Source organism: Pangasianodon hypophthalmus, chromosome 29 (genome assembly GCF_027358585.1).
Source record: "Pangasianodon hypophthalmus isolate fPanHyp1 chromosome 29, fPanHyp1.pri, whole genome shotgun sequence".
Lineage (NCBI taxonomy): Eukaryota > Metazoa > Chordata > Actinopteri > Siluriformes > Pangasiidae > Pangasianodon > Pangasianodon hypophthalmus.
Window position 1 is genome coordinate 3,557,475 of NC_069738.1, and position 15,755 is coordinate 3,573,229.

Consider the following 15,755-nt stretch of genomic DNA (forward strand, 5'->3'; position numbering starts at 1 on the left):
TGACAGAAGACAGTGTGTGGAGGTGGAGTGCTGGAAGGAGTGTCAGAGTGAGTAAAGTAGCTGCTTACAATAAATAAAATATTTGTAGCAGTGTGGCATAAAAGATGATCATTTTAACTTGCATTTATGAGAGTTTGAAACAGGGAAAAGCCGAGATCATCTTATTGAGACAAAAGCAGCAGTATGAATTCAGAGACAGCAGGGTGTCACAAGATGACGAGGTGTTCATTTACAGTCACTCTCATACACTCAGTTGTGACATTCTGTAGACTTCGTCTGCTGCTTTCATGTGAATTTCGAATCAACACCAAACAACATTAAAGCTAACTGTCAGAAAAAGTTTGATTACACAGAAAATAGTGAAATATAAACCGGTAATCTGATATTTAAAGCAACTAAAAAGCTAATGCTAATGCACAAAATAATGCTAATCAGTCTTTTAATTTGTTTCAGAGTTTATCTAAAAATGATCATCACTCACCCCAGTGTCTGTAGTTTGTAATGTTCATCATTCTTCAGAGTAGAGAGACACTTCACTCCTGTGTATCCTATTCTATTCCCAGACAGCTCCAGGTCTCTCAGGTGTGAGGGGTTTGATCTCAGAGCTGAAGCCAGAGCAGCACAGCCTTCATCTGAGACACCACAACTACGCAACCTGCAGAGACACAATGACACACACTTCATCAACACAGTTTCCTTTTGGTTTAAAACTTACTTTAAAGATGATGTGTGTGGGATTTTATTATTCAGAATGACATGAGGATTTAATATCATCTGTTTATTCTAATTAACAATGTGCATCGTTTATCAAGCTGGATATGAACAGGTTTATGTGTAAATTGTTTGTATGAGTGTTTACACAAGAAATTTTGTATTCACGAAAATCCTGTTAATTCGTATTCTACTCTTGCTCCTGAGTGTGTGTACATTTGTGCATAAGACGATGCCTTTATTTGTGACATCTACATTTTCTTTGCGTTGCCCAGCTTGTTAGGAAGTTGGGGTCAGAGCGCAGGGTCAGCCATGATACAGCGCCCCTGGAGCACAGAGGGTTAAGGGCCTTGCTAAAGAGCACAACCTTCTGATCAGTAACCCATAGATTTAACTGTTGCACCAACACTCACCCAAACTAACTAATGAAAACCTTGACTTGATCAACTTCAAATCAGATCATTTGCATGGATTACTGCAAGTTTATATCTGGAATATACTCTTGAGTTTAAATTGCTTATCTTTAACGTGTTTACAGCGTTTAGCAGAACCCTTTATCCAGAGCGACTTATAGAAGTGCTTTGGAGTTTCTAGCAAAAACACATCCTCATGCTGGTTCACTAGGTCAGGAACCAAGAGCACTATTGACAACATTTGTGAAAACCAGTGGTTTATATTATTGGAATTTATTAAAAAATATTAAAAAGTGAGCCAATATAAACCCATAAATTAAGACAAATAAAACTAATCATTCAAGTGAGTACGAAGAAAATCAGTCTTTCAGAGACTTTTGTAAATACGGCAGAAAATTGGAGTTCGGTTTGGCTCACACAAACACTTACACACTGCTTTACTAAAAGATCGATAAATCACACCCAAAATCATTAAAATAATACTTTGGGCATCGACAGGAGTGAAAACAACTGGAGTGGTTAGTGAACAACTGAAAGATGGCAGAAGGTCGTCAGTGGCCTCTGTTCCCCAGAGGGAAAAAAGGAAGTATGAGACTTATAAATTTACAGTGAAGTCCACTGGGCTGCTTCTGTAAAGCAGATCTGGCAACCCTTTCCATAGCGGCTTGATTTTTAGTTAAAAACCAAATGTTTGATTTATTTAATTTTTGACCTTTTAACATCTATGACATTAACTTCTCATTTTAATTTACAAATTCTATATTTGAGATCATTTCCATAATTTCCCTTCTGCTATTAAACCTGCAGCTGCCACACAGTGGATGTAGTTCGTGTCCCAGGTGCACTTTGTGTGATTAGTTACAATGATTTAGTAAATTTTACAGTAATTTTAGACACACTGCAGTCGCATCAAGTCACGTTTTGTGCTGCAGCTTCTCACATACGTACATCTGACCCAAAGACTCATCAGTGACAAATCATCAGTGTGCAGTGAAAAGAAACAATCTTCCTCCTCAGGACATTGATGATGAACCTAAAACCTCTGCTTCACTCTCACTATTAGAGAATGTGTCTTACTGAGGAGCAGGTCATGTGACTCTCAGAGAGATGATCTTACCACAGTATCTCCAGTTTACAGTGAGGATTCTCCAGTAGAGCAGAGACACACTTCACTCCTGAGTCTCCTAGATTATTTTCACCCAGCTCCAGGTGTCTCAGGTGTGAGGGGTTTGATCTCAGAGCTGAAGCCAGAGCAGCACAGCCTTCATCTGAGACACCACACCTACGCAACCTGCAGAGACACAATAACACACACTTCATCAACACAGTTTCATCTTGGTTTAAAACTTACTTTAAAGATGATGTGTGTGGGATTTTATTATTCAGAATGACATGAGGATTTAATATCATCTGTTTACACTAATTAACAATGCGCCTCATTTATCAAGCTGGATATGAACAGGTTTGTGCGTAAATTGTTTGTATGAGTGTTTACACAAGAAATTTTATATTCCCGAAAATCCTGTTAATTCGTGTTCTACTCTTGCTCCTGAGTGTGTGTACATTTGTGCATAAGACAATGCCTTTATTTGTCACATCTACATTTTCTTTGCATTGCCCAGCTTGTTAGGAAGTTGGGGTCAGAGCGCAGGGTCAGCCATGACACAGCGCCCTTGGAGCACTTACACACTGCTTTACTAAAAGATCGATAAATCACACCCAAAGTCATTAAAATAATACTTTGGGCATCGATAGGAGTGAAAACAACTGGAGTGGTTAGCAAACAACTGTGAAAGATGGCAGAAGGTCGTCAGTGGCCTCTGTTCCCCAGAGGGACAAAAGGAAGTATGAGACTTATAAATTTACAGTGAACTCCACTGGGCTGCTTCTGTAAAGCAGATCTGGCAACCCTTTCCATAGCGGCTTGATTTTTAGTTAAAAACCAAATGTTTGATTTATTTAATTTTTGACCTTTTAACATCTATGACATTAACTTCACATTTTAATTTACAAATTCTATATTCGAGATCATTTCCACCATTTCCCTTCTGCTATTAAACCTGCAGCTGCCACACAGTGGATGTAGTTTGTGTCCCAGCTGCACTTTGTGTGATTAGTTACAATGTTTTAGTAAATTTTACAGTAATTTTAGACACACTGAAGTCGCATCAAGTCACGTTTTGGGCTGCAGCTTCTCACATACGTACATTTGACCCAAAGACTCTGTGACAAATCATCAGTGTGCAGTGAAAAGAAACAATCTTCCTCCTCAGGACATTGATGATGAACCTAAAACCTCTGCTTCACTCTCACTATTAGAGAATGTGTCTTACTGAGGAGCAGGTCATGTGACTCTCAGAGAGATGATCTTACCACAGTATCTCCAGTTTACAGTGAGGATTCTCCAGTACAGCAGAGAGACTCTTCCCTCCTGAGTCTCCTAGATTATTTTCACCCAGCTCCAGGTGTCTCAGGTGTGAGGGGTTTGATCTCAGAGCTGAAGTCAGAGCAGCACAGCCTTCATCTGAGACACCACAACTATGCAAGCTGCAGAGACACAATGACACACTCTTCATCAACAGATTTTCATCTTGGAATAATACTTGCTTTAAAGATGATGTGTGTTATGTTGGACTGTCTCCCTTCACTTGTCCAATCACAAGTTATTATTAACACTGACCAATTATTACTGCTGTTACTGAGAATTACTGACATTAAGTGTGCAAGAGGTGTAAAAGTATTGCTGGTTCATGTTTAAAAAAAAACTTGTTTAACTGTATTTTTTATACACATGTACACAGAGGTACTGGAAGTATACTCACCAACAATAGAACATTTCAGCTTTATGAATTTCACTGCTGCATTTAAACCCTGCAGCTCACACAGAATGCATTTAGTTTGTGTCCCAGGTGCATTTTGTGTGATTAGTTACCAGGGTTTTCCCTACCAGAGAAAGGCTTAGGTGCAGCACCTAAGTGATTTAGTAAATTTCCCACGACTGTCGCAGACAGAAATAGTTTTCTCCCCTGTTCCTGCAGTGTAGTGAGAGAACCAGCTGCAGACAGGGATGCAAGTCCTCATCTAGACAGTCATGTAGTGAGAGTTGCCTTGTCTGACTACAAAATTTGCATATTTCATTTTGTAAAATAAGTTGTAGCATATTTTGCCATGACTTCTGAATTATTTATTACTTATTTGTCAGTGTGTGTGAATTTGGTTGAAACATTATTTAAAGGTGATACATATTTTTAATGTGTAAGCCTGTTTAAGTTTCTTGAATCTTTCACAAAAATGATAAGGATGATGGTCAAAAACAATGTGGAAAGAAAAACAGAATAACTTAAAAATTTCCTTCAAATAATTTAAAACCCCCAAAACACCACCATCCTCCTGAACCCAGACAGCACCTAAGTCCTCAGAAAACCCAGAGAAAACCCTGGTTACAATGATTTAGTAAATTTTACAGTAATTTTAGACACACTGCAGTCGCATCAAGTCACGTTTTGGGTTGCAGCTTCTCACATACGTACATCTGACACAAAGACTCTGTGACAAATCATCAGTGTGCAGTGAAAAGAAACAATCTTCCTCCTCAGGACATTGATGATGAACCTAAAACCTCTGCTTCACTCTCACTATTACAGAATGTGTCTTACTGAGAAGCAGGTCATGTGACTCTCAGAGAGATGATCTTACCTCAGTTTCTCAAGTTTACAGTGAGGATTCTCCAGTACAGCAGAGAGACACTTCACTCCTGAGTCTCCTAGATTATTATCAGACAGCTCCAGGTCTCTCAGGTGTGAAGGGTTTGATCTCAGAGCTGAAGCCAGAGCAGCACAGCCTTCATCTGAAACACCACACCTACGCAACCTGCAGAAACACAATGACACACACTTCATCAACACAGTTTCCTTTTGGTTTAAAACTTACTTTAAAGATGATGTGTGTGGGATTTTATTGTTCAGAATGACATGAGGATTTAATATCATCTGTTTATTCTAATTAACAATGCGCCTCATTTATCAAGCTGGATATGAACAGGTTTGTGTGTAAATTGTTTGTATGAGTGTTTACACAGGAAATTTTGTATTCACGAAAATCCTGTTAATTCGTATTCTACTCTTGCTCCTGAGTGTGTGTACATTTGTGCATAAGACGATGCCTTTATTTCTCACATCTACATTTTCTTTGCGTTGCCCAGCTTGTTAGGAAGTTGGGGTCAGAGCGCAGGGTCAGCCATGATACAGCGCCCCTGGAGCACAGAGGGTTAAGGGCCTTGCTAAAGAGCCCAACCTTCTGATCAGTAACCCATAGATTTAACTGTTGCACCAACACTCACCCAAACTAACTAATGAAAACCTTGACTTGTTCAACTTCAAATCATATCATTTGCATGGATTACTGCAATTTTATATCTGGAATATACTCTTGAGTTTAAATCGTTTATCTTTAACGTGTTTACAGCGTTTAGCAGAACCCTTTATCCAGAGCGACTTATAGAAGTGCTTTGGAGTTTCTAGCAAAAACACATCCTCATGCTGGTTCACTAGGTCAGGAACCAAGAGAACTATTGACAACATTTGTCAAAACCAGTGGTTTTATATTATTGGCATTTATAAAAAATATATAAAAAAGCATGCCAATCCAAACCAATAAATTAAAACAAATAAAACTAATCATTCAAGTGAGTACAAAGAAAATCAGTCTTTCAGAGACTTTTGTAAATCCAGCAGAAAATTGGAGTTCGGTTTGGCTCACACAAACACTTACACACTGCTTTACTAAAAGATCGATAAATCACACCCAAAGTCATTAAAATAATACTTCGGGCATCGATAGGAGTGAAAACAACTGGAGTGGTTAGTGAACAAGTGTGAAAGATGGCAGAAGGTCGTCAGTGGCCTCTGTTCCCCAGAGGGAAAAAAGGAAGTATGAGACTGATAAATTTACAGTCAAGTCCACTGGGCTGCTTCTGTAAAGCAGATCTGGCAACCCTTTCCATAGCAGCTTGATTTTTATTTCAAATTCACAAGTCACTATTTTCAGGAGGCTATGGATCCAATATGTTTTTCCACACATGTGCGGTGCAAACCATATTACTATTATTATATATACACATATAATAATAATCAGTATTATTGTCTTCTTCGCAGCCGTAAAACCAGCAAACAACATTCTCTTTCGTATTAAGCTCATACACAGACCAGAATCATCATTAAGAAGACATAAACTTGGGTTAGTAAAGTAATCAATTTGTAGTAAGGAGGATAAAAGCAGGTGTACATGTGTCCATAGCTTAATGACGATAGGACACTCCCAAAACATATGAAGAAAAGGACCTGATGATGCAGTATTACACATATGGCAGTTAAAATTTGGTTGTAGTTTCATTTTGAATCTTTTGTAAGGAGTTATGTATGCTCTATGAATGACTTTGAAGTGAATAAGACGATTAGCCAAGTTTTTAGAAGTTAAGCTAAGGTCAGACTACACTTTCTCCCAGTCGACATTAAGGTCAGATAATTCCCGATTTCAGATAGATTTGATAGAAAGAGGTTTTGTAATGCAATCAATAATTATATTATATATTAAGGAAACAGATGGCCGACCAGAAGATGGTGCAATCCAATCCCGCATAGGATGAGAGGAAATGGGAGATGCCCAAGGAACTCCATACGCTTTGAGAGCAGAACGTAATTGAAGAAAGACAAAATATGCGGATGCTGGTAAACAAAACTTAGTTCTTAATGTCTGAAATGAACAGAGGCCCTGGTTATCATATATATCACCGCACATGTTTATGCCTAAAGAAGACCAAGAGGGCTGGACAAATGGACGATTTCCGCATAAAAATTAAAATTGTGCCATAAAGGTGTACTGTTACAAAATTTGTAGGGGCCTCCTATCAGACGTTCAACCGTTTTCCAGATTTTAACAGAATTAGCCACAACCGGACCAAATTTATTATTATCACCTTTTTTTCCTGTGCCAGTAAATAAAATATCTTGGAGTCTATTTGGTTTAACCGTGCCAGCTTCAGTCAGTCTGCATGAAACTTTAGATTGAGGATCAACCTAATTATGAAGAGCCTTAAGTTGAAACGACCAGTAATACAATTCAAAATTGGGTACAGCCAGTCCTTCTGCGTGTACAGGATGTTGTAATGTGGTAAGTTTGAATCTGGGGCATTTATCACTCCAGATAAAATCAGAAAGTATGGAGTTGATCTCCTTAAACTAACCTGGAGGGGGAGAAAGTGGTATCATAGAGAAAAGAAAGTTAAACCGAGGTAACAAATTCATCTTAACTATGGAGATTCTTCCTTGAAGAGAGACTTTAAGATTATTCCATCTTTCAATGTCATTTTTAATCTTAACTAGAATACTATTAAAATCGTCTCTGGCAATCTTATGGATGTTTTTATATATGGTAATGCCCAAACAGATGAAAGAATCCTTAATAGGGATAAATGAGGGAATAGGAGAATTAACCTTAACATTGTTGATAGGCATGAAAGCCGATTTGCTCCAATTTATTTTGTATCCTGATAAGCTACTAAAGTGATCAAATTCCTTAATTATACTAGAGACTGAAACATCAAAGTGGTCTAATTATAGAATAATATCATCAGCGTATAATGAAATAATATGATTATGATCATGAATCTTAATCGATACTTCAGATTTCCTGATGGCTTGTGCTAAAGGTTCAAGAGATAAACAAAACAATAAGGGGGAAAGTGAACATCCCTGCCTCGTTCCCCGCTGTAGAGGGAACGGAGGGGAAATAATATTACCAGTCAAGACTGATGCTGCAGGTGAGTGGTATAATGTCTTGATCATAGAAATGAAATGTTCACCGAAGCCGAAACATTGCAGAACTGCCCACATATAATTCCACTCTAGCCTGTCAAAGGCTTTTCTGCATCAAGTGAAAAAAATGCACAAGGGCTTGGATGAGAGTCTGCAAAGTCAAGAATATGAAAGAGTCGACGCATATTGTCAGACGCATTGCGCCCCTTGATAAAACCGGTTCGGTCCTCCTTGATCAAACTATCAATTACCTTCTCCATACGAGAAGCAAAAACTTAAGCGTAAATTTTTAGATCACATGGAATAAGTGATATCGGTCTGTAGCTGGAACAATCTAATGGATCTTTCCCTTTTTTAAGAAGTAGTGATATCAATGATGTTTTTTGATCTCTATGAAATACACAATGTTCAATTGCAAAATGAAATGAATTAAGCATAAGTGTCCCTACCAAATTCCAAATTTCTAAATATAATTCAGGGGGGAGATCATCTAGACCCAGCGATTTGCCCTTTTGAAGGCTTTTTAGAGAAATGTGGAGCTCCTCCAAACTTAATGGGGCCTCCAAAGATTCTTTATGCACCTGTGAGAGCCGAGGCAATTCCAATTTATCTAAACACTGCTTACAAATTGATTCATCAAAATCTGTCTCGGCTTTATACAGATTTGTGTAAAAACCTTTAAATATGTCGTTAATCGCCGCAGGGTTTGTGGTGACCTGATCCGATGATCTTATTGCGCTGATATATGCCTTGGACTCACATTCTTTCAGCCTAAGGGCCAATAGGTGACTAGGTCTCTCTGATTCGAAATAATATTTTTGCCTAGTCCTATGTAAGATAAATTCCACCTTTGATTGTGAAAGGAAATCATATTCTTCTTTTAAAGAGGACAGCTATATAGCCTGTTGCTCAGTAAAATGTTGTTTTTGTAGGTTTTGTAATGATTGGATTTTATTTTCTAGTTGTGTAAACTGGTCAATTTTCGCTTTGGCAAAAGTAGAAGAGAAAGATATACAGAATCCTCGTATAGCACACTTAGTCGTTTCCCACAGTATTTGAGGATCCACATCGGAGGGCATATTAATTTCAAGAAATTCCTTTATATATTCTTTTAGAGAGTTAATGAAAGTCTGATTACTTAATAATGACATGTTAAAGCGCCATCTAGGGGATTTGGCTTTAATATCGAAAAGAGGAAGATTGCACAACACAGCAGAATGATCAGATAATAAAATTGGTAATATAGAGATGGAGGAATTAGACGAAATTAAAGATGGGCTGAGAAATATGGAGTCTATCCTAGAGAAAGTCTTATGTCTATTAGGGAAAAAAGTGAAGTCCTTAGATGTAGTATTCTGAATTCTCCAAAGATCGATTAAGTTGAGCTCAGTGATAAATTTATTCAGTAATTTAGCAGATGGATTGGCTGTTGTATCAGATTGAGATTTAGCCAAAGCAGGATTTACGACAGCATTAAAATCACCACCCACCACTAGTGGACAATCAGTCTGCTCAAGTAATGTATTGGAAATATTTGTAAAGAATGCACTGTCTGTCTCGTTCAGACCGTAAATAGAGACCAATGCTAACCTATTATTATGTATTTTGCAACAGATAAAAACAAATCTACCCTCCTCATCACTTCCAGTATGTTCAATTGCTAAATGTAACTTCCTGTTAACAAGGATAAGCACCCCCTTACTTTTATTAAGAGCGCAGGAGAAGGCTGCCAATTTATAATACTTATTCTGGAAACGTGCCACGTCAGATTGTTTTAAATGTGTCTCTTGTATCAGTGCACAGGAAGTCGATTTACGGTGTAAATATTCTAGTACACGGGTTCGTTTAACAGCAGAATTTAGGCCATTCACATTCAATGATAAAATATTTAGAATTTGCATTGAATATTCATAACCCTAAAACTGTATTTTGTAAATGAAAAAAAGCAAAAGCACTCCCATTCTGTAAGTAACATGTAAACGCTGGTGTGCATTCTAGATACCAAACCACCTAGACGAATAATCCTTTTAGAAATAAGACAAAATAAATAAAAGTAGGAATGTCTGTTGTAAAAAATAAAAGCAACACACAAACAGGAACAACAAACAACTATAAACAAGAAACAAATGAGACCGCACATTACCAAGAATGTAGGTCGGGTTGAGCAAGAGAAAATGGTGATGATACGTGACCAGTCCACTTCAACGCAAGACATGTCCCCAAAACGCCCACCCAGTCAAAAATTTTTGTAATCAAACCTACTCTCCATTGGACCCCTCCAAAAAAGGTTGTTAGTCTTACCAGTAAAGAGACAGTTGTGCCGGATAAATAGGAACAATATCCCAGGAGGAGAAAAAAAAAAGATTTAACAAGTGTCCTCTCCTGGGCAGCTGGAATCGCCACCATCCCGGTCATTAAGTTCTTCTCGCTGGGCCGAAGAGATGGAGATGGTGGCCGCTGTCTTCCCGTTGCTTTGTAGATCTGCAGCATATGTTGTCTTCTGTGACAGTGAGCTGATAAAATCCTCCGCTTTCTGAGGAGAGTCAAGCATCGTCTGCTCACCTTTGTGCCGTAGTTTAATTGCCGCCGGATAGATGAGGAAAGGCTGCAGACCCAGTGCCATCATCTTCTTAAGGATTGGGTTGAAGCTCGTTCTCTTGGTAGTTGTGGTTGGACTGAAGTCAGGAAAAAATAGCAGCGTGACATTATCCTGCGTGTATTTCACCGGGTATGCCTGCCGTGCACCCTTTAGGATCGCCGACATGTCTTGCCATCTTAGCACACGAAAGATGAGAGTACGCGGCCGCTCGGAGTTACTTTTTCTTCTGTCAGAGACGCGATGAGCGCGATCAATCTCCATGTCGCGGCCTTTCAATGCTGGAATCCACTTGGAAAGATTAGCTCTGAGAAAGCCGGCTGCGTTGGAGCCCTCTGCCCCCTCCGGCAACCCCACCAGTCGTACGTTATTTCTCCTATTCCTGTCTTCAATGTCCGTTATTTTATCAGTAAGTTGTTCTAGCTGCTTTCTCAAGTTCGTGACTGTCCTCCTATCCTCACGTGCAGCTGCCTGAACGGAATCTACTCGGTCGCGTGTCCGCTTCGCCGCGCTAGCTAGCTTTTCAAGTTCTGCACAGAATTGTTGGTCGCTTGTATGTCCATATGTAGGTCACGCAACGCTGGGGTCAGAACAGAGTCTACCGCATCTCTTACCGCATCTCTTACTGTTGAGTAGTAAACCGAATCCAAAGTACTTTGCTGCTATTTAAGTGCTAGCTTGATACCGTTAGCGATAGCACCGTCGAGATCCTCTCCGGAGATGGTGGAATCTTTGAATTTTTCTTTATTGGCGATTGCTCAATCTCTCTTTTCCGACTGTCTTTGACTGCTGAAGTATTTATGATGGGTTAAACAGAGAATGGTTCGAAATTTACTGACAGGATTATATAATATTTGACAAAGTGAGCAGAGCGAGGGACTATGCCTGCATCGCCGTCGAAGAGTCACGTGATCGGATTTATTTAATTTTTGACCTTTTAACGTCTATGACATTAACTTCTCATTTTAATTTACAAATTCTATATTTGAGATCATTGCCACCATTTCCCTTCTGCTATTAAACCTGCAGCTGCCACACAGTGGATGTAGTTCGTGTCCCAGGTGCACTCTGTGTGATTAATTACAATGATTTAGTAAATTTTACAGTAATTTTAGACACATTGCAGTTGCATCAAGTCACGTTTTGTGCTGCAGCTTCTCACATACGTACATCTGACACAAAGACTCATCAGTGACAAATCATCAGTGTGCAGTGAAAAGAAACAATCTTCCTCCTCAGGACATTGATGATGAACCTAAAACCTCTGCTTCACTCTCACTATTACACAATGTGTCTTACTGAGGAGCAGGTCATGTGACTCTCAGAGAGATGATCTTACCTCAGTATCTCCAGTTTACAGTGAGGATTCTCCAGTACAGCAGAGACACACTTCACTCCTGAGTCTCCTAGATTCCTCCCTGACAGATCCAGGTCTCTCAGGTTTGAGGGGTTGGATTTTAGAGCTGAAGTCAGAGCAGCACAGTGTTCATCTGAGACATCACAACTACAGAACCTGCAGAGACACAATGACACACACTTCATCAACACAGTTTCCTTTTGGTTTAAAACTTACTTTAAAGATGATGTGTGTGGGATTTTATTATTCAGAATGACATGAGGATTTAAAATCATCTGTTTATTCTAATTAACAATGCGCATCGTTTATCAAGCTGGATATGAACAGGTTTAACATGGATTTAACTGTTGCACCACCACTCACCGAAACTAACTAATGAAAACCTTGACTTGATCAACTTCAAATCATATCATTTGCATGGATTACTGCAAGTTTATATCTGGAATATACTACTGAGATTAAATTACTTATCTTTAACGTGTTTACAGCGTTTAGCAGAACCCTTTATCCAGAGTGACTTATAGAAGTGCTTTGGAGTTTCTATCAAAAACACATCCTCATGCTGGTTCACTAGGTCAGGAACCAAGAGCACTATTGACAACATTTGTGAAAACCAGTGATTTTATATTATTGGCATTTATAAAAAATATTAAAAAGCATGCCAATCCAAACCAATGAATTAAAACATAAAACTAATCATTCAAGTACAAAGAAAATCAGACTTTCAGAGACTTTTGTAAATCCAGCAGAAAATTGGAGTTCGGTTTGGCTCACACAAACACTTACACACTGCTGTACTAAAAGATCGATAAATGACAAAGTCATTAAAATAATACTTTGGGCATCGATAGGAGTGAAAACAACTGGAGTGGTTAGCGAACAAGTGTGAAAGATGGCAGAAGGTCGTCAGTGGCCTCTGTTCCCCAGAGGGAAAAAAGGAAGTATGAGACTGATAAATTTACAGTGAAGTCCACTGGGCTGCTTCTGTAAAGCAGATCTGGCAACCCTTTTCATAGCAGCTTGATTTTTATTTCAAAATCAAATGTTTGATTTATTTCATTTTTGACCTTTTAATGTCTGACCTTAACTTCTCATTTTAATTTACAAATTCTATATTTGAGATCATTTCCACCATTTCCCTTCTGCTATTAAACCTGCAGCTGCCACACAGTGGATGTAGTTCGTGTCCCAGGTGCACTTTGTGTGATTAGTTACAATGATTTAGTAAATTTTACAGTAATTTTAGACACATTGCAGTTGCGTCAAGTCACGTTTTGTGCTGCAGCTTCTCACATACGTACATCTGACACAAAGACTCATCAGTGACAAATCATCAGTGTGCAGTGAAAAGAAACAATCTTCCTCCTCAGGACATTGATGATGAACCTAAAACCTCTGCTTCACTCTCACTATTACACAATGTGTCTTACTGAGGAGCAGGTCATGTGACTCTCAGAGAGATGATCTTACCTCAGTATCTCCAGTTTACAGTGAGGATTCTCCAGTAGAGCATAGAGACACTTCCCACATGATTCTCCTAGTTTATTCTGACACAGATTCAGTTCTCTCAGGTGTGAGGGGTTTGATTTCAGAGCTGAAGTCAGAGCAGCACAGCCTTCATCTGAGACACCACAACCACGCAACCTACAGAAACATAATGACACACACTTCATCAACACAGTTTCATTTTGGTTTAAAACTTACTTTAAAGATGATGTGTGTGGGATTTTATCATTCAGAATGACATGAGGATTTAATATCATCTGTTTATTCTAATTAACAATGCGCCTCGTTTATCAAGCTGGATATGAACAGGTTTGTGTGTAAATTGTTTGTATGAGTGTTTACACAAGAAATTTTGTATTCACGAAGGTCCTGTTAATTCGTATTCTACTCTTGCTCCTGAGTGTAAAAAAAAAATATTAAAAAGCATGCCAATCCAAACCCATAAATTAAAACAAATAAAACTAATCATTCAAGTGAGTACAAAGAAAATCAGCCTTTCAGAGACTTTTGTAAATCCAGCAGAAAATTGGACTTCGGTTTGGCTCACACAAACACTTACACACTGCTTTACTAAAAGATCGATAAATCACAAAGTCATTAAAATAATACTTTGGGCATCGATAGGAGTGAAAACAACTGGAGTGGTTAGAAAACAACTGTGAAAGATGACAGAAGGTCGTCAGTGGCCTCTGTTCCTCAGAGGGAAAAAAGGAAGTATGAGACTGATAAATTTACAGTGAAGTCCACTGGGCTGCTTCTGTGTATTCTGTACAGTTTGTGTGATTAGTTACAATGTTTTAGTAAATTTTACAGTAATTTTAGACACACTGCAGTCGCATCAAGTCACGTTTTGTGCTGCAGCTTCTCACATACGTACATCTGACCCAAAGACTCATCAGTGACAAATCATCAGTGTGCAGTGAAAAGAAACAATCTTCCTCCTCAGGACATTGATGATGAACCTAAAACCTCTGCTTCACTCTCACTATTACAGAATGTGTCTTACTCAGGAGCAGGTCATGTGACTCTCAGAGAGATGATCTTACCACAGTATCTCCAGTTTACAGTGAGGATTCTCCAGTAGAGCAGAGACACACTTCACTCCTGAGTCTCCTAGATTATTCTCTGACAGATCCAGGTCTCTCAGGTTTGAGGGGTTTGATCTCAGAGCTGAAGTCAGAGCAGCACAGCCTTCATCTGAGACACCACAACCAATCAACCTGCAGAGACACAATGACACACACTTCATCAACACAGTTTCCTTTTGGTTTAAAACTTACTTTAAAGATGATGTGTGTGGGATTTTATTATTCAGAATGACATGAGGATTTAATATCATCTGTTTATTCTAATTAACAATGTGCATCGTTTATCAAGCTGGATATGAACAGGTTTGTGCGTAAATTGTTTGTAAGAGTGTTTACACAAGAAATTTTGTATTCATGAAGGTTCTGTTAATTCGTATTCTACTCTTGCTCCTGAGTGTGTGTACATTTGTGCATAAGACGACGCCTTTATTTGTCACATCTACATTTTCTTTGCGTTGCCCAGTTTGTTAGGAAGTTGGGGTCAGAGCGCAGGGTCAGCCATGATACAGCGCCCCTGGAGCACAGAGGGTTAAGGGCCTTGCTAAAGAGCACAACCTTCTGATCAGTAACCCATAGATTTAACTGTTGCACCAACACTCACCCAAACTAACTAATGAAAACCTTGACTTGATCAACTTCAAATCAGATCATTTGCATGGATTACTGCAATTTTATATCTGGAATATACTGTTGAGTTTAAATTGCTTATCTTTAACGTGTTTACAGCGTTTAGCAGAACCCTTTATCCAGAGTGACTTATAGAAGTGCTTTGGAGTTTCTATCAAAAACACATCCTCATGCTGGTTCACTAGGTCAGGAACCAAGAGCACTATTGACAACATTTGTGAAAAACAGTGATTTTATATTATTGGAATTTATTAAAAAATATTAAAAAGCATGCCAATCCAAACCCATAAATTAAAACAAATAAACCTAATAATTCAAGCAAGTAGAAAGAAAATCAGTCTTTCAGAGACTTTTGGAAATCCAGCAGAAAATTGGAGTTCGGTTTGGCTCACACAAACACTTACACACTGCTGTACTAAAAGATCGATAAATCACAAAGTCATTAAGATAATACTTTGGGCGTCGATAGGAGTGAAAACAACTGGAGTGGTTAGCGAACAACTGTGTTAGATGGCAGAAGGTCGTCAGTGGCCTCTGTTCCCCAGAGGGAAAAAAGGAAGTATGAGACTGATAAGTCCACTGGGCTGATTCTGTAAAGCAGATCTGGCAACCCTTTTCATAGTGGCTTGATTTTTTTTTTTTTTT

General features: G+C 38.7%; 2 protein-coding genes across 6 annotated transcripts in view; both read right to left on the reverse strand.

Moving 5' to 3' along the window:
• LOC113534414 (uncharacterized) overlaps nucleotides 1–15,755 on the reverse strand; it is a 272,572-nt gene that overhangs the window by 239,914 nt on the left and 16,903 nt on the right. The gene's annotated exons all lie outside the window — the stretch shown is intronic.
• The window catches only part of LOC128317066 (NACHT, LRR and PYD domains-containing protein 12-like), a 215,553-nt gene that overhangs the window by 42,535 nt on the left and 157,263 nt on the right, over nucleotides 1–15,755 (reverse strand). For 3 of the 4 annotated variants that reach the window (XM_053231356.1, XM_053231358.1, XM_053231357.1), the window contains 7 exons: nucleotides 14,442–14,615; nucleotides 13,360–13,533; nucleotides 11,872–12,045; nucleotides 4,821–4,994; nucleotides 3,498–3,671; nucleotides 2,242–2,415; nucleotides 482–655 (listed from right to left, as the gene is read on the reverse strand). In XM_053231356.1, the coding sequence (XP_053087331.1) occupies nucleotides 482–655; nucleotides 2,242–2,415; nucleotides 3,498–3,671; nucleotides 4,821–4,994; nucleotides 11,872–12,045; nucleotides 13,360–13,533; nucleotides 14,442–14,615 (1,218 nt within the window). The remainder of the gene's footprint in view (nucleotides 1–481; nucleotides 656–2,241; nucleotides 2,416–3,497; nucleotides 3,672–4,820; nucleotides 4,995–11,871; nucleotides 12,046–13,359; nucleotides 13,534–14,441; nucleotides 14,616–15,755) is intronic. The other variant, XM_053231359.1, reaches the window with a different exon arrangement.